This window comes from Metarhizium robertsii (assembly GCF_000187425.2).
Source record: "Metarhizium robertsii ARSEF 23 chromosome Unknown MAA_Scf_2, whole genome shotgun sequence".
Lineage (NCBI taxonomy): Eukaryota > Fungi > Ascomycota > Sordariomycetes > Hypocreales > Clavicipitaceae > Metarhizium > Metarhizium robertsii.
The window spans coordinates 3,442,693-3,458,834 of NW_011942160.1; the positions used below are offsets into that span (position 1 = coordinate 3,442,693).

At 51.0% G+C, this 16,142-nt stretch overlaps 5 protein-coding genes across 5 annotated transcripts; 2 read left to right on the plus strand and 3 right to left on the minus strand.

The window, feature by feature from the left end:
• Nucleotides 1-2,013: 2,013 nt before the first annotated feature.
• Nucleotides 2,014-3,532, minus strand: MAA_05435 (Fungal transcriptional regulatory protein; the record flags this gene model as incomplete). The annotated part of the gene is made up of 2 exons (XM_007823433.2): nt 2,014-3,142; nt 3,201-3,532. 2 exons carry the CDS (start codon nt 3,530-3,532, stop codon nt 2,014-2,016), a joined length of 1,461 nt encoding a protein of 486 aa, XP_007821624.2.
• Nucleotides 3,533-6,426: 2,894 nt separating this feature from the next.
• On the plus strand, nt 6,427-7,574 carry MAA_05434 (phosphotransferase; the record flags this gene model as incomplete). The annotated part of the gene is made up of 3 exons (XM_007823432.1): nt 6,427-6,712; nt 6,769-6,974; nt 7,050-7,574. 3 exons carry the CDS (start codon nt 6,427-6,429, stop codon nt 7,572-7,574), a joined length of 1,017 nt encoding a protein of 338 aa, XP_007821623.1.
• Nucleotides 7,575-7,793: 219 nt separating this feature from the next.
• MAA_05433 (Manganese/iron superoxide dismutase, binding site) lies at nt 7,794-8,659 on the minus strand (the record flags this gene model as incomplete). The annotated part of the gene is made up of 3 exons (XM_007823431.1): nt 7,794-8,093; nt 8,163-8,428; nt 8,539-8,659. The coding sequence occupies 3 exons, from the start codon at nt 8,657-8,659 to the stop codon at nt 7,794-7,796; spliced, it is 687 nt and encodes a 228-aa protein (XP_007821622.1).
• A 1,257-nt stretch (nt 8,660-9,916) lies between these two features.
• Nucleotides 9,917-10,513, plus strand: MAA_05432 (Psf3 protein; the record flags this gene model as incomplete). Its single annotated transcript, XM_007823430.1, has 2 exons — nt 9,917-9,958; nt 10,019-10,513. 2 exons carry the CDS (start codon nt 9,917-9,919, stop codon nt 10,511-10,513), a joined length of 537 nt encoding a protein of 178 aa, XP_007821621.1.
• A 2,264-nt stretch (nt 10,514-12,777) lies between these two features.
• MAA_05431 (key lime pathogenicity protein) lies at nt 12,778-14,737 on the minus strand (the record flags this gene model as incomplete). The annotated part of the gene is made up of 2 exons (XM_007823429.1): nt 12,778-14,463; nt 14,534-14,737. 2 exons carry the CDS (start codon nt 14,735-14,737, stop codon nt 12,778-12,780), a joined length of 1,890 nt encoding a protein of 629 aa, XP_007821620.1.
• Between the last annotated feature and the right edge of the window lie 1,405 nt (nt 14,738-16,142).

The following is a 16,142-nucleotide window of genomic DNA, read 5'->3' on the forward strand; positions in this document are numbered from 1 at the left end:
TTAGCAACACTCTTGTCACAGGCCATGGCCAAGCAAATTCCCAACCAGTTGTGGTATGTCAGGCTTGATATGTTATGGACGTTCGAAAAAGGGGGTGTGCAAACTGGAGGAAGTGCATACCAGGGTCGTTTACGGAGTAGTCCGTATGGCTTGTTTGAATCACATCAGCTGCGAACCCTTCCTGCGGCTGCATCCTCCTTCAAGACGTTCTTGTCTGGAACACGCCCCCCCCCCCAAGAGTTGCAACGACCCGCAAACAATGGCTTGTGTTGCGACATTTCCGGTCGTTGACGATTGCGTCTTTGAGGCCAATGGCGAATTCTAAGTGACGACCTTTGCAAGCCGTGCAGAAATCCCTTTCGGGATATCGCAGTCCCCATGGTGCCGCTTACAAGAGAAGGGCCAAAATGAAAAAAAAAACGTAATCACGCCGCTCAGAAGAAGAGTCTCTCATGACACCGTGCTACCATTGAGGCTCCGCTCGGCTAGGCATTCTCTTCAGCAAAAAGGGATCGCATCATGGGCTTGAAATGTGACAAAATGTATTAGCAACGGCGGTTTGTCGATCTTATTCCCTTCTTCCACGTCCAAGACATGATAATTACCAAACAGGCATGCATAAGAATTGGCTTGGGTCTAGCCAGAAAAGCTCGCATTTCCCACCGGCCGCCGCCCCGATATCAATCACAACGCCCCCTTTCTTCGCCCTGGCCTGCCTTAACACCCCTCTTAACGCCTGCCTTCCACACCGTAACTCTTAATGTTTGCTACTACCCGTGGTCTTGGTGGCGGACGGAGGGATGGGAAGCGTGGCTATCGCGGCACAAAGAGGGCTGGGCCGAGTCCCACATTGTCAATTTGGGGGCTCCCTCCCGTCTGATTATTCTTACCTGGGACTAATAGGCTTGGCGGCCATGGCAGGCATTGTAAGCAGTCGATATGTATGTATGTGCGTACATACACGAAATACCCAAGTCCTTGTTGATGGGCTCTATTTTTAGTCATCTGCAGAGGCTTTAACATTTGTCTCACAGAAAGCAGTTCGGACGGCGCCATTGGAGTTTGTCAACCTTCACCCAAAAGGAACGAAAAAGAAAAAAAAAATACAAGGCTTTTTGGCAACGGTGACGACTTAGAACGTCCGCGACTTCGGACAGACGGATCGCCTAGCTCCCGGCGATAGTACATCGCCAAGCCAGCTGGGCATCACATTGGTCGCGAGAATACACGTACTACGTACATATGGAAAGCTCAATGCGCATGTTTCACATTTTTATCCAACGTGGGGATTCTCTCGGTAGTTTTACGACGGCAATTGAGTTGTATCCGGCATACTCTGTACACTGCACCGAACGCCGTGGGTGGGGGAACGCGTGTATTTCGGCAGCTCAAAAGACGATCAAGGCCCAAACAGGCGGCGTATCTCTACTTTTGGCCCCAAGTTTTGGCCCCAAGTCGCTCTGAAGAGCCGTGCGCCAACTGAAAGTGCTTGCTTCCTGGCTTGCGCCTCGTCGCAGACCTCGAATGATTTTGACTTTGGGAGCGCTTGGCGCGGAAATGTCATCTGGTCACGCGAGGCTACCCTCAAACCAATTACGTCCCGGTATGGATTTCTGTCAATGTTCATCGCCTTGATTCAGTCATGTGTCTACCGAGTTCGTATTGATCTTCCAGAGCGGTGTGTGTCATGGGGAGATTGCACCACGAAAGTGCAACTCTATGATAGTTATACAATACGAGAGGACAACGGACCCTTTTTTGCAACTAATCTCACCGTTAATGTATTACTGTTTCACTCCTTTCTAGGGACATTTTGTGGTAGGCGAGCGCCATGTGCAAACAGGGGCGGTGATTCGGATTGTGCCAGTCTCTACTAGACTACTGACGCATAACCTTCAACTAAATTTACCCAACTACTTCTTTGAAAGCGTTTTTATCCCCAAAATGGCAGATATACATGCATCTGGATCGTTTACACCGTACCGATTTCCAACTCATCATCAAACACTATGTCTAAGGGTTTAGAAAGGCCTCAATTTCATCCCGCAACTCTGCGAGATGCTTCCCAAGGCTCTCCTCCTTCGTCTTGACAGCTCGAAAAGAAATGTCCACCACATCTGAAAACATTGACTTGCCACTCCCACCGTCTTCAGATACCCCTTTGCTTCCACCGCCATTGCTCAAGGCAGGATCCAAGGCCGCAGTCGCCACTCGGAGACGAGCGAGAAACTCCTCTGCCAACTGGATAGTAAGAGACATCTGCAATGATGGAGAAGGGTCCACGGCAAAAGACCCAACTTGGACCTCAGGAAGTCTCCAGAATCGGAAGAGAGCTTCCGAATCAACTCGAGACAGTTCCATGCGAACCAGACTGAACACCTTTTGATACATGTCGAGCAGGCGGACATATATCGAGAGAACAAACATGGAGTTTCCAGGGTCAGAGTTGTCCATTCTGGTTGCAGAAGCGCCGCCTCCTGCCGACAACCGGTCGAGGACATCAGCCACTCGTCGAGTAAGCTTGAACATCTCATCAATTGGAAACCCCTGGTTAGCAAACGCTTCATCATTTGATCTGCCCAGCGTGTCAAAATTACATGCTGCCGGTTGCTGCTGGGGCAAGACAGACGCAAGGTCTAATAGCCGAGAATTTATTTCAGATAATTGCGCCATCCAGTGTATACTTGGGGGGTCTATGTGTGTTGCTGGTGCGTTTGCGATCTGGCGTAACGCAATTTGCCTTGGCCGGTTTCTAAGACGGGGCCTTCTGCGCTTTTCTGCAAGAGACTGACTGTGAGGAGTCTCTGTCAGACTCAGTGTAGGAACGGCCGATTGAAACCCGCTGTTGTCTCCGGGTTGAAAAGATGAGGGTGTAGCGTGGAATGCTTCGGTGGCTTGATTCAACTGCTGATCCCAAGGATCTGGGAACGTGGGGACAGGTTGAAAGGCGTCAAGACCTCCTGGAACTGAGTTGTGTGGCAGGGAAGCGGCCGGAGGGGGCGAAAAGAAGTTGAGGTTCTCAATCTGGCTAAAATCAAAGTCTGCTGGTTCCAACGATGCTTCAGTGGCGACGACACTCTGCTTCTCAGACAATGTGTCCTCGGCCTGCTGATTGATTGGTATTCCTATAGACGAGAAGGGGCTATTAGAATAGCTGCACAATGCAATGTCATATCATTGTGGTTTCATGGTAATATAACATGCCTTGTTCTCCTGAAAGCAGACCCAACTCACAAGCTGTCCTTCGACGCTTGGGCGAACGCCTGCCGACAGGGGGCTTTGACACTGGCGTAGAATATGCTGATGGTTGTGTTTGAGGTTTCTGTTGATTCTGATATGGGGTTCTCTGCTGCTGGCGTTGGTATTGCTGGCCGTGCTGCTGTTGCTGCTTCTTATAGCGAAGAGAGGGACTTGATTTGCACTCGGTCTGAAGTCTGACACAGCGTTCGCAGGCCTCGTCGCCGACTCGTTTACAGCTCAGCTTCTGGGAGTGGCAACGGTCGCAAGCTTTCCTAATAATGCTATCGGCCATGGTAATAGCCATATTTTCGGAAACCAGAAGGGCTGGTGAGAGACATGTGGAAGTTTAAGAAGACATTGCCGAAATGTGAGAAACGCCTTGCCCTTGCACCACTCCAATAATTTTCTCGCCTTGACTCTACGCGTGAGACAGGTGTCGGCGAAATCATTGGTTACCGAGAAAGCGTTTAGAGAGATGCAGACCTCCGTGGCCCTGGGCCTGGCCAGTTCGTTTCCGGTGATGTTGACGCTGTGTTGACGCTTTCCAAACTTGGCGTGCTCATCAAAACTTCTAGCTCTGTGAAACGTATGAGATCCGGCGTTTTGGATAGGATGAGACAAAGTAGCCAGGCTTTTTCTCCATGCAATGCGGACTGAAATGTTGGGGGTTCAAAGCGCCGCCCAGTTCGCTTACCAAACTGTCGGTTCAAGATGAGCAAACGCAGGATAGTCTTCCCGTTCCTTCGTATACCAGTGACACAAGAAGCCATGCTCGAATATCTTCACTGGCGTACCGACCCAATGGATCGGTGTTTCAAGGTGTCCGAACAGCGGGTCCGCGGAAGACCCAAGATCAACCTCAGGTAAGCTTTTGTGAGTTTAATGTCGCCCCCAGCCATCTGCATAGATATGTATGGACTTGCGTAACGTTACCCAGAGCAAAATTACATTGCATCGCAAATAGCGATATCTCGTGTTGTGCTCTCATCCAGCACTGACATATAGGCACTATAAAAGTTGGACACTATACGCATAAACACATTTCTGGGATATCAGGTGCTGGAAACAGAAGATTACCATCGCCGAATTACTCTTGTATAACATCTGGGAAACCTTGATGCCGTCATTCCGCACGGGAAGCGGATTTCGGCAATGAGCCGTTTCTGTGTTGTGGAACCAAGGTTTCCGGGTTCAAGGAGCTCGTCAATTTGCCTGCCCATATTCCCTTCGAATCCGTTGGGGAAATTGAAGTACCTGAAGACGGGACGCCACACCTGAGTATATACGAACAGGGACAGCCGCGCAATCCCCAGAATTATATGCCATTGTATGGTTGGCTGGAAACTGAAATGCGGCAGTACTTCATTCCTGCACAGGTGATATCCGGGTGACTTGACTTGGTCAAGCACAATTTGCCTCTTGATGCATATAAGCGTCAAGATCCATCTCGGTATATAGGAAAGTACGTCGAGGTTGAAGAGCCTACTATGAGTATCAGATGTAGATTCTTAAGAGCGTCAAATTTTTCATCCTTACGCAGGGTCATAGGCTCCAAATGATTTTCAGAGAAAATGCTGCTGTTCATCCTTTTCAAAGCCGTCAAATGTCAAAAGAGCTGCCAGCGTTCAGGGTTCAAGTAGGATGCTTTCGTACTTCCAATTGCCGAGTACAGCACAGCATTGACAGACAAGCCCAGGCTTTCGGTTTCGGCAAGGTGAGCTTTGCGGATGCCGTATGAGAATTTCATGGGACCAAGAAGCGAGCGGCGTTGGAGGATAGACGCAAGATAACGCCTCACAGATTGACGTCCAGAAGTTCGAGCCAGAGAGGGCGGTGAGGATGCCAGTAACCGCCTTCAAGTGTAACAACGGCAGCACGGTAACGCATGCAGTCGACATCCGAACCTAAATTCGGCATTTGTGCGATGGATTTTAATCCAGTTTGAGCCCATAAGTCTCATTCAACGTGAGCGCCATTAATGAACTGCCAGCCTGGCCATGTGCATCTGATCTAGACCAGGGCCGTTTACACGTTTCACAGGCGGCGTAGATTAATCTCATTCCGAAGTGTCGGCGTTCGGGGGTTAGGGATGAGTTCTGAGAACCGTTTTAACATGCCGAAACTTCGATCGATGGTCTATGCGACTCTTTTCATCATCGCGAATTCAATAAACTTCAAAATCCGGCTTCCACTATTCCCTTCATTTCAAATTTGACGTGCCCCAAGCCCCAGCATCCATTGTTCCAGTAGTCTTCGCAGTGTTTGATGATCGTCAGCAGTGGCTCGACAGCTCGGCAGACTTGAGGCTAGAATGAGTATCGATGGCTCGGGACATGTATCTGTCTTGATATCATCATGGCTCAATATTCTACCAACTGGTTATCACCAACCGTGGCTTAATTCACATCTTTTTAGCCGAAGAAAATCATCCCACAAAGTAGCGACCAGGCAATCTGTACCGGTGTGTAGATCAGCCCGTTTCCTGAGATTTAGATCTGTTGATCAAGACTCACCACCAGTAGATGGTGCAGTCAGCAAAGCCAGAGGGTATCTGAGTTCCGGTTGTCCTCTGGGTTGTCTTGATAACGCCGCCGACGGGTGGCAATCATCGACCGGCCGTTGACGTTCAAGGTGGTTGATGACACATGCTGCAAACCATGGATGAAAGCGACGTATGCAAAAGCCGCAAGACTTGAGCACTGTCGCGGTGGTAGCGAATTAACGATTTTGATGTCTAGCTAACATTGAACAAAGGACGCCGCACCTATCCAGAATTGACGTCAGTATTCGATGGTTGTTTCGACCACGCTTCAAAAGACCTTGTGACTAGAGTCTAGGAAGTAGTATAAGGGAGGCGGAGATGCTTTGTAGAGCTCACCAATATTAAGACCGAAATGCAAATTACTTGGTCTGGATATGCTGAGGACATGTGCTGCAGGTGCCAGGGAGATCAAGGTCCAAGAAGGTACGGGGCCTGGCAAGTGACTGGCACCTGCCGCCGGCTGCATTCCATGTGGAACACCTGGCAAACAATTAAAGCCTCAAATGCTGACATTGGCAGTCTTTTCAGTATCGTCATAGATTCTGCGGCCAACCTCGTCTTGCAGGGCTTTGGGGGTTCTCGATGCACGTCTCCTCCCGAAGTGTGTTTGGGCATCAGAAAAGTCTGATTTCTCATCTACTGCAATGGCGATGAACCCCGAACGGGAGAAAATGCTCAGAGATGCTTCCGCCAAAGAAAACGAGCTTCCAAATCCGCCACGCGTCAAGTGCATTCGCATCACCGGTTCAAATGTTGTAGCACTGAAGGATACAAATGCTGCCAGGCCCAAGCCGGATCGTCCCGATGCAACTAAGACGTCCGCTACTACATCGCGAAAACGATCCCGCGACTTGCTCGAGCAAGAAAACCTTGGAGATGTTGCATTTGATAACCGGCTCCGTCGACAACATGCTCCCCTTTTCCCTCTCCGTATGTGATTTCAGCACCATGTTCAGCTTCTAGACCCATCTAACCCTGTCGCACAGCGCCTCCCCCTAGCCATCACACGACATATCTCACAAGCCTGCTTCAAGGCTGGCTGTTGCGGCTGACATTGGAGCCAAAGCCGACCAAAAAGTCTGTTCCTGCAGTTTCCACACACATGGACCAAATCACAAGCGTCGGACTGCTTGTAAACGAACTAATGCGCCGAATGGGACTTCCAGTGCTGCGTCTGCCTACGTTGAACGAAGTCAGCCTGCCTGCCCCTGCAGGTGAATACTCCATAGACCGCGTGGCACATGGCTCACTGCTGGAAGATATTTAGAAATGTCTTTCGGCTTCGCAGAAATATGATATGGCCCGTCAGGTTCGAAAATTTGTCACACAATTACGGAAGACTCCACGGCAAAACGCGCAGCTGGGGTCTATTGCCTCTGGGAAATGTTCCCTCATGCTGGACAAGCATCAAAACAACACCCACTGGGCTGTGCGGCTAAACCCTACTCACAGCATGTTTATAGCATTTCTTATGTCGTCCTTTTACGCCACAGTTCCCAGTTCTGTTGGTGCTGCACTTGCTGAGCAACTTAGGCGCGAATCTCCGCTTGTCATGTCGCATGGCGACATTTGCCCCAAGAATATAATAGTTGACAAGTCCCAAATCATTGCCATTATGGGCTGGGACTGTGCAGGCTGGTATCCAGACTGGTGGGAATATGTCAAGTTTTTCGAAGCCCGCACCAGTGATAAGAATTCTGATTGGTATGAGTATGCAAGCGAAATCTTCTGTGAAGAATTTCCTGCCGAGTTGGCAGCATACCAAGGAGTCGTTCGATGCCAGCTGCCCTAGCACAATGACGTCAAGAGGGTCTGCTCGAGTTTCTTTGGGGCCAATGCTGAAATTCGGAACTTATACTTCTAATGGTGCTGCTGTTAGCCTCGATTGATGACAGAGCATGAAACATGGGGATTTGTAACGACCGGCGAGCTACGCGCACGTTGAGTATTGTACCAAGGTGTATATATTACATATATTCAGCTACATTCGTCACATGTCAAACACTGCTTTTCATTTTTCAAACCGCTTGGAAACAGTGCTCCAGTTGATGACCTCCCAGATGGCACTGAAATACTCAGCCTTGCGATTCTGGTACTGCAAGTAGTAAGCATGCTCCCAGGCATCAATACCCAGGAGAGGCTCAAAGTTGCCAACGACGGGATCCTGGTTGGCACGAGTGACAAGAGACAGTGTGCCCGAGGTCTTGTCTTTGACGAGCCAGGCCCAGCCAGAGCCTTGGATGCCAGCAAGAGTCGCGTTGGTCTGCTTCTTCAAGTTTTCGAACGACCCGAAATCTTCATTGATGGCGGTCTACGCGAACGAGCAATTGTCAGTACTCACGTGCGCCCCCAGAAGCTGACGAGGGCTAGGTCGACATACCAAAAGTTTGCCCTCGGGCTCGCCACCACCGCCCTTTCCATGGGGGGCCAGGTTCTCCCAGAAAAGGGAGTGGTTAACGTGGCCACCACCGTGGAAGTTCAGAAGAGGACCTTGAGCAGCGGCCGCTTTGGTGTCGTTCGTGGAAAGGGCCTCAGCAAGCACCTCGCTGGCGGCATTGAAGCTGTTCACATAGGTTTGGTGGTGCTTGGAATGATGGAGCTCCATGATCTGGCCAGAGATGAAGGGCTCGAGAGCGGCATAATCGTCTATTGGGGGCAATCAATCGCGCAAGGAATTAGCGAAGTTTGTTCCTCCAGCTATACACGTCGGTGCGAGAACCATGCGGATGCGACGGAGCCAACGGGGATAGACTTACAGGGAAGATCAGGCAGAGTGGCCTTGCCACGGACAAAGCTTGTGCTAGCCATGGCCATGGGCTTAGCGGCACGCAGGCCGGCCCTCACAATGGGCGTGGTGCGAAGAAGCGCTGATGACATGGTGGGTTCTGTGTTTGACAACGATGAGTCTGTTAGCTTGCGGAGCGAGAGACACCTTTGACGGAGATGCGATGGAGGTGGCAGGAATGAGGGCGATTGGATTCAGAGGTCGGGACGGGTGACGGATGCAGGCTGGAGGTTGATGTTTAATATGGACTCGACGTTTGGCTTACCAATTGGAGCAGGGTGGGTGGTGGAAGGGAAGAGGTGGATGATGTCAAAAAGTTGGGGACAGGAGCTTTCGGATAGCCGAGCTTCGAGGTGCTGGAGCTTGGATTGCGTCCGGTGCATCAGCCCGTCGTCACTGTGGGTGGGTGACGCTAAACGTCGGCAGCAGCTGGGCTGGTTGGCCCGTTGCGGAAAGGCTGGTGTTGTGGCTGGTGTGGCTTGACCGGAATTGAGAAAGCTGTTACGACATGTGCTACCCAAGGAAGTACCTAAGTAGGTATTGAGTTGGTTGTTCGATAGTCTCAATTAAATTGGGAAAGATGTCTGTTTAGTACCTTGGGTGTACCCAAAGTTCCTTTGTTGTCTGGCTTCGAGCTGTCGTTGATGGAGTTGGCTATCGTTCTGACGACACTTGGGTAGGCAGCCACCGTAGGCTATTCGGCTCAATACAGAAAGCTGTTCAATTTCAAGTACGTCCTTGGCACGACTCAGCTCGTGACCAGCCTAGTGCAATTATGAATAAATTATAAAAAGGCAATTCCTAGACCTCGGCCTTTCTAGGCAATGCCGAGCCGCGAGGCGGAATATAATGCTCTGTCTGCCAGCTTTTAGGTAAACTAGCCGATCGGAGGCGAGCGCAGGTCCGAGCCGACGTCAAGACCTTGGCGGGTGAAATCCAGGGTGACGCCCTTGACTCATTTTTAATACGTTTGTCTTTGTATCTGAAACACGGGCACCTTGAAGATGGCCGTTATTTTTCTGTAGAATAAGGTGTTGTAGTTTGCACGAAACATTCAGCAGCGAGATTCACGTCTGCCGTGTAACAGAGCTCCAGGCAGTCTGTGCTTGGCAATGACGACACTGCCACTGCCGAAGCAAACAGCGCGCCAGTGCCGTGACAGGCGTTAGTAATCACATCAAGCTGTCGCTGCCCAGACGCGTGTGGAACACTGGACACCAATTGGTATCTCAAGCTGGACTGTGGAGGGGCCAAGTCGCGCTGCATCCATCGCATGTTGATTGATCCCACCAACCGAGACCTCTGTAGACGAAGCTTCTTCCATTGGCAATGCCGCATCGCCATTCACAATGTCGTACTACGACGTGGATGCTATCCTCACAGACGCAGAGGTACCCATAGACTCTCAATGACAACCCGCGATGCCAACCTGTCCAGCTGACCCTCCGCAGAAAGTCCCCTGCCAGTTCGAGCTCGATGTCCCCTACCTAGGCCACCTCGACAACTCCTCCGGCCTCAAGCCCGGCACGCCGCTCTCCCTGCCCCTCTGGCTTGCCGAAATGCTCGCGCTCGCCTCCGCCGGCGAAGACTCAAAGGCTCCCCTGACGCTGAACCTGCCGCCCTGCCTGTCCGACCAAGTCATCAACGCGTTGAAGGCCGACCCGCGGGCGGTTGCGCTGCGTGACCAGAGCCCGCATTTTTACGGAGTTGGCGTCAGGATGTTGGATTTGTTCGACGAGAGGGAGCTGGGTGCCGTGCTGAGGGCCACGTTTGTCGTGAGGGCCAACGATGTTGGACTGCATGCGAGGAAGGCCGAGGACTCTGTAGGCGGCCAGGGGGAGGAGTTTCTGAGGGGCCTGGATGAGTGGGAGAGGAATCTATTTCGGAGGGGACACGAGGGCGTAAGGGGGGCCAAGGAATGGACTGAAAAGGTGAAAAGGCTGTGATTTTATTTCTTTCTTTATTTTCTGGAGTTGGGCTTGGGTTCGGGCTTTGCATGGTTTGCATTTACACGGTGGGATATTTGGGAAGTACACGAAGCAGTCATTGAGCGATGCCCCAGTGGTACTTGATAATGCATGAATGGAGAATGATTATTCACAGTTGGTTTGCAGAGACACGGACATGGACATTACCGAGGAATATCTGTATTTGACATGCGATTAGGCAGCTCGCAGCGTACTATTTGATGCCAGCATCTATCTCACCTGAATATCCCGTTCTTTTGCGTCCCTCCACCCCAACACCGTCTCCAGCTTCAACAGCAACACCGTCACCAACCCCAGCGCCATCCACCCCAGCGTGACCAACATGTCACTCAACTCCAAGAAAAGGAAATACTTATTCGAATAGCGCACTAAATACGCCGTCCCGCCCCATATAATCCCATGAACCATCCCCATCGCGGGCTTCCCAGCTCCGGTGGCCCTGGCTATGCTCCGAGCCGTGGGCAGGAAATGAACATACGCCCAGTAAAGCACCAATCCACACTGAAACACGGCATGTAACCATCTCTCCGATATGCAACTCCACAGAAAAGCCCGTTCAACGGCACCTCCGTACACAACTAGCCGTGACAAGGCGTACATGTAGGCTGCGGAGAAGCACGCCTGCGTGTAATACCCCTCCATGAGGGTTAAACTCATGGCCATGCAGAGCATATCGTGTATTCCAAGAGCCACCTCTCGCTCTCCGTCAAGAGCTAGAAGCGGCGTCGAGGAGGTATCTTTCTGGTGGGAGGAGGTGCCCTCTTCGGAGACGAGCCCATTCTGAATGCCCGTAAGAACAAAACACCCGATAACAGTGCAGCATACCCAGAACAGAACCTCGCTCCAAGTAAAGGACAATGATTCCTCAACGAAATAGTGTGGCGACGACCTCGCAAGCTTCATGTTTTCGATGGCGTGCCACCAAATAAACTGCCCCAGCCATGGGACAAGTACCCTCCGAACATGGTTGGCAAGAGTGGCAGCTAGGACGAACAGCACAGCGCCAAACGGGCCATTACGAAAAATGAACCGCCTGATGATGGTAATTTGGCCCGTTGGGACCAATTGACTTGATGAAAAGACGGATGATGCAGCTGACCTCCGTGTCGTTGGTGGTGACATTGTTGAAAGCGAGGTGGGTAACTTCAATATTGGTGAAGATGCTTGGTGATTTGCAATAGATGTGGTGGGTCTGACCGGGGATACATTTTGCCAGGACTCGCTACTAGTAGCCACGTACTTGGAAAGATGACTTTGACTTTGGTTTTCGGAACACTCGCTTCGAAAAAAAGGGAAATGGCACCAGGGTATTTAGCTTGAACCGGCAAGTATACATTGATTCTATTCTTGTCATATGACAAACGCCAAGACCAATCCCATGATAACCGCTAACACCGATATACAAGTCTATGTATGTATCAAAATAATCCGTATATCCCAAATCTTTCCAGAAATCAGGTTCAAAAACAAATGTCGTTATAAATGGGTATCCTCTCCAGAATATCATATCCGCCATACCCAAACGCCTCTATAAGTAGCATATGCCCAATCAGCCGTATAAACGTGTCCTCATAACCCAATCCAACATTGTACATTCCTTCTCTATCCGTGTACCCCAGAAGGCCAACAACGAGTGTGCATCGGTGTGGCTAAAGGAAACGTGGTACGTACTCGCTACAAAGCCGAAGACTTGTGCGATAGTGGTTCGCCAAAGGACGACCAAATCCCATCAACGTATCCCCCACTACCTAAGATCATTTGCAAAGACGCCAGGCCAAAACAAAGGGACAAAATTAAACAACGGCAGCATAAACAGACGGCGGAACAGGGAAAGGTAAGAAATAGGTAAACTTATAAGCCAGAATCAGGTCAAACAACAATGAGGAAAGTAAATGATCAGCCAAGGAGCCTTATCTGGTAACCACGATTGGGGGCCCCATTGACTCCGATGTAGAGTCAGACATGGAACTGGCCTGAAACATGGCCAAAAAGACTGCACTCTCATTCTGCAAGAAAGAAGAGCAAAATTCAATAAAGTTTTTGTTCGTGAATTAGCCATTGCTCCCAGGTACGAGTCCTTGAAGCCTAGTCCATCCGCCACCGCCCAGTCCCGATTTCTCGGCCAGGATAGTATGGGTGGTAAGTGACGACAAAATCCACCGATGGTTGCAAGCATTGTAAGCCTAAGATCGGCTCAGCACAGTGGCTGCATACTTCAGCGCTTACATCGCGTTGGGCCATTGGTAGGACTCCTGAGTGTAAAAGGCAGGGGCAGGTGCGGATGAAGTAGACTCCAAAAGAGCCGCGTCATAAGGGCCAGTGTCATTCCCAGCCAACGGAAACTCATCCACGTAGTTAATTGGGTGTACTTGGTCAAAAGAGGAGAGCTCAACCATTTGTGTATTCTCAACAGAGGTGTTTCTCAGGGTGCACACATCGTCATTTTGATATTGTGTAGCCAGGCCGGCCAGGGGGCTCCACGACGGCATAAAAGAGTCGCCCTCAGCATCGTATTCAGACGCATCGTCGTCGACTGCTTGATCGAGCGCCCCATCAATGTTATTGTCATCTTTCATAAATGGATCCTCGTCATCAGCGACTGCGATAACAGGACACTCATCGGCGTCCTCATCCAGGGGGACTTCAACTTCTTCGAACCAAAGTTTCAGTTCAGACATGGCGGGCCAGTCACCGCCGCCTTTTCCTCCACGCTTCTCATCATTGGGTTTCTTATTCTTCCCACGAGGAGCTTTTGGTTTGAAGTGGGTGCGGCGGAGATGTGCCGCAGCGTTATAGTACGCCCCGTACTGCTTGCCTGCAGAACAAGCTTTGCATTCCGACAATGGCTGTAAAACTTTGACATCGGATACTTTCCCAACAGTTTCTGGATCTCGACACACATATTTCTTGACAAAAACTTTGTGTTTAGCGTTGAGATGACGGCGAAGTTCATGGTCACCACGGAAGCCATCGGGGTGCTCGTTGCAGAAGTTGCAAAAGACTTTTGGGCCCTTGGGCCGCTGATAAGGAGTCTTTTGCAGCGGGATTTTGCCGGCTTTCTTCTGTGGTGCGGTGGTTGAAGTCTTAGCGGGCAACGTGCTATCGGCTTTGGGACGAATCACATTCGTCCTGCCATTCTTCAGAGTGCGTGTCAGAGCCTCTTTTAGGCGACGGTCTGCATTTGAGCCTGTTGACTGTGCGCTGGAAACACTAGTGTTCGAAACGGAGCGTTCCATCGACTGTGAGACAGAGGTGGGCAATAGTAGAGTAGCATTTCCAGTAGATGGAGGGTATTCCTGGCCAGTCATACTGAAACGAGAACCCATGGCGAGGAAGTCGGTGTCAGAGACGGCACTCATTGCGCAGTGATCCTCAACATCCGTGGTTTGCAGAGGGTCGTGAGGCGAAAGCTCGTCCGTATGATGAGACTGAGAAGACGGAAGCCTCACCATATTTGCACCATTGCTGCCACCATAAGAGCTATTCTGTCTTGTAAGTGGCTGGGTAGGCTCCAGGGCCGAGAACCCAGACACCATGGAGGGAGGAGCTGAAGGTACAAAGCTGCTCTGCGCTTCATCTGGAGACAAATAAGTCCCATTTGAAGCCAAGTACGACTGCTCAGTGTACCAATCATGGGTTGAAAGATAATTACAGGGATGAACTCCTACATCTGGAAGAGTGTCATTTTCATGGACACTAGCCAAGTGACCATTGATCGAGGCGGCACGAGAAGACCCGTTCACAAAGCCCGGGGCATTGGTGAACGAGGTCGCCGCGCCACCATATGTGTACGGCATATCTAGCTCGGAATGGTTGGATATGCTGCGAGTCATAAGGTGATCTGGGTGGTCCTGCTGCGAATAAGCTCTCTGGCGGTTTTGGGTAAGCCAAATATGTCCACGTCGACCCTAAATATGGCATGTTAGCAACTCTTGGTTTAGAACCGCTGTGCCTTGTGTGGGCAAGGTAAGGACTCACGTCCATGGCGACATCAAAAGATGCTCGACTCCCCCTAGAGGGTTGAGTATTCCAGCATGGAGAAAGGTTTGCTGATGGTCCGGGGCCTGGGGAATGCTGGTTTTGTGATGCGATATGGCTCTCGTAAAGCTCAACCCGTGCCTTCAATGTGTTCACCTCGTACTGAAGCTCTTTCTCTCTAGCAGTAGACGTGGTCTTGGTCATGGCTTGAGGGACGGGAACTTGTGGTCGAAGAGTAAAACAGTGGCCTCGTTTATGCCTGGCTTTGGAAAAGACCTTGATACAAGGCCAGACAGCGTATAAGGCAGGGTGCAACAAGGGACCAGTCGTAGTCCAGTGATGACGGCCTTGTGGAGCAAGGCCTCACAGCAGAGTCACAAATGAGAAAAGGAGAGATGATTTCTTTGATTTGCAGAGGAACAATACTGCTAACGGTCGGAAAGGGCTAGCAACCGTTCGATGCAGAAGGGTGAGAAAGAAATCCAAGATTGGGGGAGAGGGCACGGCCGGGTTAAGTAAAAGGCAACCAGAGGTCGAGTGGTTCGAACAAGGCGGCGGCGAACTGACAGGGGAGCGAAGGACGACGCAGGATGCGGCTCCTTTCTTCGTCGAGTCGCAGTCGCAGTCTGGCTTGGGGCCATGCGAAGCGCACAAGTGTGCCGGGCATACAAGATTGAGTGTGAGTGCGTCGACCGCTCACTCAATCATCGGGACACAGGCCAGGGTTGGGACGGACATGGTCACCGACCGACAGGACTCGACAACGCACTCTCCCAGTCGCCTTCGTCCCTCTGCTGGGTCGCTGGGCAGTCGTGTGTGTGTTGGCTTCTAGTGAGGTGTGGGAGCCACGCAGGGGTTCGGTATGTACCAGCACTTGTTGAGTCTGGTGATGCTGGACCCTAGAACCCGACCTTGATATCTCAAGCAGGAAAGGTGAGGTATGTACAAGTTGTAGACAACTCCCAATCCCTCCACAGTGCCCAATATTTAACTCATGACTTCTGGAGTACCCACACCCCTGTCGCTGGACGTTTTTGAGAATTGTAATACTAATGCGCAATCAAGCGGCAGGAGGTTGGCCATGAGCGGAATGCCAATGCCGCAGCCGCCTTCTGGGCTGTTGAGCAAATGCCACACCATAGAATGGCACCTCGGTTGCTAGGTTTCCTTTGCACAGTGGTATTTCGGCAGTATCCTGCAGGTCTGACTGGCTTTATCGGGACAGCTGGAGTGGCTGGCTGGCCTGGTGCAGTCTGTAGTCGAAAGTCGAAGAACTACTGTTCGGTGTCGGCTGTCGACGGATCGACAGTAAACAAGTCCTACCAAGCACAATTGACATGTGTGCGTCCTAGAATAGCACGCTGACATTGGCGCAAAGCGACCAGGGTGAGAAGGGTCAGACGTATCTTGTTTAGTACAGCACCAATAGTGTTGGTTTGGGCTCTGCAATTCCACCCCGCGACATGCTCGTAACAACGCGGCGCCATGACGAGCCTATATCATCCGCAATTCGTAGAGCCAGAGCCTTGTGTTATGCGTTTCTCGGCACGGAGTATTGGCGTCAACACCCCCCCTTGGTTCACCAATGAGTTGATGTATTGTCCAAGAG